This window comes from Palaemon carinicauda, chromosome 4 (assembly GCF_036898095.1).
Source record: "Palaemon carinicauda isolate YSFRI2023 chromosome 4, ASM3689809v2, whole genome shotgun sequence".
NCBI classification, from domain to species: Eukaryota; Metazoa; Arthropoda; class Malacostraca; order Decapoda; family Palaemonidae; genus Palaemon; species Palaemon carinicauda.
In genome coordinates, this window is record NC_090728.1 from 27,614,468 (window position 1) to 27,621,683 (window position 7,216).

Sequence of the window (7,216 nt, forward strand, 5' to 3'; positions counted from 1 at the left end):
AGTGACGACAAACGTGACACTTCTCGAGGCGGCGCTCCATAAGGTGTGGGCGGAAATACCTGCCGAAATACTCCAAAACCTCGCCGATAGTGTTCCTCGACGATTTTTGGAGGTCAAGAAGAGGAAAGGCTACCCTATAGACAAGTAGCAGGGATATTGGTGAGTGTTCAATTAAATTTTTATTGATTTATATTGTGTATTAGTGTAGATATGGGGGGGGACCAAAATGAATGCACGGCGGATGCTGCCCGGACAGACCGACCCACGCTGACTGTATATACAGTTGCCATTAGAAGTGACTTAGGTTAAGGGATCGTGACAGGAAAACAGCTATTGTAACATAAATATTCATAAAAAAATCAATGGAAACCTAAAAATACAAAAAAAAAAAAAAGATATATGTTAACGCTCACCAACTCCTTGCCTAATACTTTATCGGCAATCTCCAATGTTTGATAACATTCTTGAGCCTTTTGCGGACTAAATCGGCAAGTTTCTGAAGGTGTTTGTGTATATATATCTATATATATATATATATATATATATATATATATATATATATATATATATATGTATATATATATATATATATATATATATATATATATATATATATATGTATTTATTATACATATATATATATGTTATATATATACATATATATATATATATATACATATATATATAAATGTTTCAAATGGGTTTTAGTGAAATATTCATCTCTCGTCCCCATTCTTCCATTTAAACAATAAAAAGCTTTAGTTATCCGATCCAATTCAGCTACCTGTTTACCAATTAACCTGTAGGCCTAGGTAGACTGAGGCTTGGGTATTTAACTTTTGGAAATACAGTTAAGGACAAATTTTTCCAGAACTTGGGTCATTTCACTTTAATCAATACTCATGACTTCTCAATCAAGTCAAGTGAAAAGTAAAAGCTTCAAAGAGGTAAAATCACGTTTACTAATATCAATTTTACAACTGTACAAGTATGGGAGCATTAAGGCAAAACAAGACGATTTTTTTTTCTGTGCAAACACGGGCCCTTTACAAATTTACAGCCCGTAGACAAGACTTTTCTCTCTGCTCAAATTAATAACGATCTTTCAAGTGATCCAACCATAAATTGTCATATTCAGATAAGAGTATAATTAATAGATATGATTTCTAAAATCATCCTTCATTAGTAGGCAGATAATCTGATTAGCCCAATATACTCTAAAAGACTACTGAATAGTTTCAGAATAAAATATAGAAAAAATAAAATTTTCTTCTGTACTAGACTTATCGGCAACAGTAAAATCACTTGCTATATTCTTTCAAGTTAGTCTCTAACCATGTCTGTTCATTTTCTTATTATGTGGTAAGATGAATAGTCTCTGTAACGTAAACTTGTCCCCTGCATTATTGTGGAGTAGATAACTGTAATAATCTAATGATCTCTCATTTCCGGAAACAAGAAAAAAATATCGGCACACACACTCCATTGGGATTACTCTCCTGATAAGACTCGTTAGCCACCTGAAAATTCAAGATAGCGATCATTTGTTCAAAGATGAACTCCACTAAATTTAGAGAAATATTGTATTTCGCAATAAAACGGCATACTTGTTCTATTTGAAGGATCTTTTCGTCAAAATATAAAATTTTCACTATGTAGAACCCGACTTTGGCACTATGTACCTACTCATTAGCTTCTTTGCACCATAATATTAGTCCCAGAATCATAATTAGGCTTGAAAGGGTTCATATGATTGGGACTGGTGATAGGTGATGATGTCTTGTTGATGAAGACAGATGATTGCAGAGATGGAGAAGTAAAATCCTGAGTCGTAGATTGCATTTATTCCATACAGCAAGGGGTTATGAACAGTGGTGCTCTGCAAGGCGTACAGCTCGTGCCAAGAGAAGCAAGAAGACTATCAATGCGCATGCACGGAGTGCTGACAGTGCGACTCATGCGCATGCGTTTGTAATGGACAGAATTTATGAATAGTAAAGGGTGCATATATGAAAGATAATATATACCATAATCTACACCTCCCCTCCCCTTTTGCGTTCAAATAGGTATCTTGAACGTACTAAGCAAGTTACATACAATGAACTAAGTAAATAATAGTGTGCAAAGCAAATAACATAAAATGTATCAAATATAGAATTATGCAGCCAGTTGCGTAAATGGCACAAGGGCCTTGTACACTATGTAGGCCTGTTTAATCTTGGAGACCTGCGGGAAGTTGTGGAGGGAATTGATGACTTTTCCATGTCAGAGCTAGGGACCACAGGGAGATCAGAGTTGGGAACTTGATTGGGACTGGGCACTGGGTACAAGAAGCGACGGTTCCGACGTAGCACTCCTCCACTAGGGAGGTCAATTTCGTACTCGCGTGATCTCGTGCCACCCATGATAATCCCGATCTTGTCCCACCTATGGGATGTTGTGTACTGGAGACGGACATGTTGGCCCACATTCAGTCTGGGCAGGGGACGGGCATGGGCGTCATAGTTGCGTTTCACTTGAGCCGCTCTGGCAGCAGCTCGTCGGTCACAATCATGGGCCTTTTTTTGCCAACATTCCATGAATGACTGAGGATGGGCGGGCACACAAGTACGGAGAGGGTGACCATACAGGTTCTGGGCAGGAGAGCGACCAGAGTGGTTAGGCATGTTACATAACTCAAGGAGGCCACGATCAAAAGCCTCACAGTCAATGTTTCCTGAAGGGGCCGTTTTGAGGATCAAGTGCTTAACAGCTTTGACCGCAGCCTCGGCATGTCCATTAGACTGCGGGTAGTGTGGCGATGAAGTTATGTGGTGTGCACCCCAACGCTCTGCGAAGTCAGCAAACTCTCTGCTAGTAAACTGGGGTCCTCCATCGGTGCGTAGGCGCAGGGGAACACCTACCTCTCTGAAGTAGCGGCAAAAGTGCCGTATGGTTGAGGAGGCAGTGGTGTCGCCCTTGCAAGGGACGACCACAGGCCAGCTGGAAAGGCGGTCGGCGACAACAAGGAAGATCTTCCCCGCTACCTGGAAGAAATCCGCTGATACCGACTCGAAGGGCGTCGATGGGTGGTCATCGTTGTGAAGAGGTTCCTGCTGTTGGCTTGGGCATAGGACTTGGCAGGGCTCACAGGCGGCAACGGTGTTAGCAATGTCAGAGTCTATCTCAGGCCAGAAGACAGTTTGTCGAGCTCGACGTTTAGTGGCTTCAACACCTCAGTGGCTGTCATGGAGTCTGGCCAGTGTGTGGCGACATAGAGCGACAGGAACTATTATTCTGGCACCGTAGAGCACTAGGGTACTGTCAGTAGAAAGGACTTCTCGCAGCTTCCAATACGGTAGCAAAGAAGCATGCAAGTCGTACCGATTCGTGGGAAATCCGGACACAATGCAATCACGAAGGCGGACGTAGTCAGGGTCGGCCTGCGCTGCTGTTGACATGTCCTGTAGAGTTCGGTCGGTGTTGACGATTGTGGCATCCTCTTCCTGGGAGGCTATTACGACGTTGATGACAGACCTGACGTGTGACGTTACTTCAGCACAGCCAATCATATCCTCAGACGTTGGGTAGCTGACAGGTGCACGCGAGAGTGCATCTGGAATGCATAAAGACTTGCCAGCACGCCACATTGTAGTAAACTGGTATTGTGACATACGTTCCTTCATTCGCTGGAGCCGTGGGTTTTCGATCATGTCCAGCGTGTAGCTGTTGATAATGGGCACTAGTGGACGATGGTCTGTTTGCAGAGTGAAGGATGGCAGTCCTTGGAGGTACAAACGGCACTTTGTGAGAGCCCAAGATACAGCAAGCATCTCCAACTCGATTGTCGCATACCTCGTCTCGGCGTCTGCAAGAAAACGGGATCCACACTGGACTACTTGGAGACGTCCAGAACCATGGTCCTGGAGGAGAGCGTAGCCTATTCCGTAGAGACGAGATGCATCAGTCTGGAGAATGGTTGGCAAAGTTGGGTCAAAAGACGCTAGAACTGGAGGGCTTGAAAGCGCTTGCTTCAGACGTTTGAAGGCCTGGTCATGGTCCGGTGTCCAAATAAAAGAGCGCTTAGGGCTCATGAGTGGGCGTAGGGGCTGTGCAGTCAGGGCGATATCTGGAGTGAACTCTGCCAGTTGGTTAACTAACCCCATGAAAGAACGTAAGTCCGTCAAGTTGGAAGGTGTGGGGAAGTCTTGCAGAGCTGTGACTCGTCCTGGATCGGCAGCTATTCCTTTTTCGGAAAGAGTGAATCCACAGAAATTTACTCGGGTCTCCGCTACTACGAACTTATCTCTGTTGAGAGTGATGCCGTTTTTGCGACAGCGAGTGAGTAATTCATGGATCCTGTGGTAATGTGACAGTAAGTTGTCATCAAAGATGAGAATGTCATCGACAACCTTGACACATTTCTTCATACCCTGGAGAGCTAGGTCACCGCGGTAACAGTAGGCGTCGCCAGTGGCAGCGAAGCCCATAGGTCCTCGGCAATGCTGGAAGCGTCCATAAGGAGTAATGAAAGTGGTGAGATGACGGTCCTCCTCCGCTAGCTCCATCTGCCAGTAACCGTGTAGAGCGTCCGCAGTGGTGAAGAATTTGGCTGTGGGATCGACGGTACGGACAGCAGCTATGGGTGTGGGCGAAGGGTGGGCTGGTCTGGAGACTTGAGTGTTCAGCTTGGTGAGATCCACTGTGATGCGAACTCCCTTCGCCTTTGGGACGACAACTAGAGGGTGGCACCATTCCGATGGCTCGTCTCCACAAGGCTTGATGATACCCTGCTGGACCATAGAATCTAGTTCTATCTTGACAGGTTCGCGGAAAGCATAGGGGATCTGCCGTGGGGTGTGAATGGCGAATGGAACAGCGTCCTCTTTAAGGTGAATTTTCACTGGAGGTCCTGCCATTGACCTCAGTGGAGCTGCTTTAAGGTCCTCCTTAGACACAAGCACATCAGGGAAGGTTCTAAGGAAATATCCTCGGGCCTCAGCAGGGGTCGAGTTGGCATGGAGGGGTAGCTCCTTACATCGGTTCACGTGGACGACCTGTAGGATGGGCCGTGGAAAGTCTGGCGGTATGATGGCCAACTCCTTGCAGTGTGCATAGGACAGGAGTGGCATCTGGATACCTTCATGGACTTGGATCATGGCATGACAGGATCGGTTGGCCAAAGACAGAGTGGCCTTAAGGGTACCTAAAGCTGGTGTCATCGGTGATCCATCTGCTGTGAGTGTCACTGAGGTGGCAGAACGTTGTAGCTCATTCCTGGTGATTTGAAGCAGTTCCAAGTGCTGAGGACCCATCACTGATACATCAACTCCTGTGTCTGGCAGCATCAGAATCTTGGATGTCTCACCATTGTAGGTGAGGTCGAGGGATACGGGTACCGGTGAAGGGCAAGTTGTTGTGGAAAGGGCCTCAACCTTGCGACAATTTGAAGGCTTGCTGGAGGGGGGCATGGCTTTGGGTGGGCCGCCCTGCTTGGCATTCATCTGCTGTCGGCAACATCTGTCGTAGTGACCCACTCGGCCACAGTGTCTACACGTGGCCTTGTTGGCAGGACACTTTGAAGTCTTCTTCCAGTGTCCCTTGCCGGCACAGTTTCCGCATATGCTATCGGCAGCTGGACACTTTTCTGCAGAGCCGTGCTTCTTTGTGCAGGAAAGGCAAGAAGTGTCCCTGTTACAGTTTGGGAAAGAAGTAGCACCTTTGCTGCCATGTCCTTTGGTTTTTTTGTAAGTGGAGACAGCACACAATTTAGAAGGAGGGGCACGTATAGCGGTGGTGGCTGTCCTTGTGGCCTCATAGGAGCGACATTCATTGACCATGGTGGCCAATGAAGCTGAGGTGTCCAGGGCAATAAGTTTTTGTGTGAGCTGCTCGTCTCTGACTCCCATGATGATGATCATCCTAAGCTGAGTTTCCTCACAAACAGCACACTGGCCAGGACAGACGTCGATTTCCTCTGCTACGTGCTTCAGTCTGACGTAGAACTCGCTGAAGCTTTCCCCTTCCCTCTGTTTGCAGGAAAGCAGGTCCCTGCGACGTAAAGCTTCATTTCGCAGGTTCTTGATGTGTTCCTGGAGAACATTTAAGACTTCCTCCACACTCCAATCTGTGTCTGGTGGCACGTTGAGTGTGTGTTCCAGTATTCGTTGAGTCTCCAGGCTGAGGCACATACGAAGTTGTATTAGCTGCTTCCTGGTAGGTAAAGTCCCTAGGTCCGCCATCACACTGTAGTCATCCCAGCGTCTACGCCATTCCCTAAACACTTGGTATGTGGCATCGGGACGTAAGGGCGGTGGGGTCTGGGCGATGGCTTTCTGTGGGAGTGGGTGCTGGGAACTTGAAGGCACTGACGATTGAGTAGGAAGTTTTTGCGAGTCCGGTGGTGTTGCTTGCTGGTGGGTAGGGTTGACCATGAGTAGCTGCAACAGGGCGGTGAAACGCTGGGCTTCCTCCTCTCTTCTTAGGTTGTCCTCCTGGCGACGTAGTTCTTCCTCGTGGCGACGTTGATCCTCCTCTCTCCGACGTGTAGCCAACTCGGCCTGTCGAGATTCCTCCAGGTACTTGATAAGGATCCTTAACTCCCCACCTGTAGCTGTTGAAGGCAGTATAGTCAGGTGTGGTGAGAGTAAAGGCAGGGTTTCCATCGTTGAGAAGGCTGGTGGGGTTCGATGGTCTGTTGGTGAGCCTGGGTGTGGAGGCAACTGGCAGTCTTCATTGTCCTGGTCATGTTGCATATCCCCAGACTCGTCTTGATATGAAGTAGTCGACATGACGAAACGTTTTCAGCTGTCACCCACAGTTTAAATGAAAAGATAAAAAGATAAAAGAGACTTTCTACCGTTTTCATTTAAAAAATTACTGTAAATAGAGTGGCAAATGGCAACGGGGGAGGAGCATGGGAGGGCTCCTGGGTGGTGGGGAGGAGCGGCGGGTAGGCTGGGCAGCGGCCACTGGCAGTGCGTTTCCAGTGATGAAAGAGGGTGGATGCACCTCGATTTCCTGTGATGAGTAGGGGTAAAAAGGGTTCTTATATGGGCATGAAGAAGGGCACGACACACAAGAGAAATATTACCCACTAACATCAAATCACTAACACCACACTGCACTGGCACTGCATGAACGGTTCGCAAACAAAGCACAGACACTGTAAAATCCACATGTAGTCGAGGGGAAATGGGCAATGGCGGCTCGATGTAGATGCTGGATTCCGGTGTTC

General features: G+C 46.9%; 1 protein-coding gene across 1 annotated transcript; it reads right to left on the reverse strand.

Annotated features, from left to right (window-relative positions):
• Positions 1–2,198: 2,198 nt before the first annotated feature.
• On the reverse strand, positions 2,199–6,770 carry LOC137639326 (uncharacterized). The gene is made up of 2 exons (XM_068371606.1): positions 3,364–6,770; positions 2,199–3,102 (listed from the first exon to the last, which is right to left on the reverse strand). The coding sequence occupies exons 1-2, from the start codon at positions 6,768–6,770 to the stop codon at positions 2,199–2,201; spliced, it is 4,311 nt and encodes a 1,436-aa protein (XP_068227707.1).
• Positions 6,771–7,216: the final 446 nt, after the last annotated feature.

Bases quoted from the DNA above. Each gene is read 5' to 3' on its own strand.
- LOC137639326 (XM_068371606.1), bottom strand. From the start codon at position 6,770: ATGTCGACTACTTCATATCAAGACGAGTCTGGGGATATGCAACATGAC. The intron at 3,103-3,363 runs GTACGACTTGCA...CCTATGCCCAAG, and splicing joins TCCGGATTTCCCACGAATCG to CCAACAGCAGGAACCTCTTC.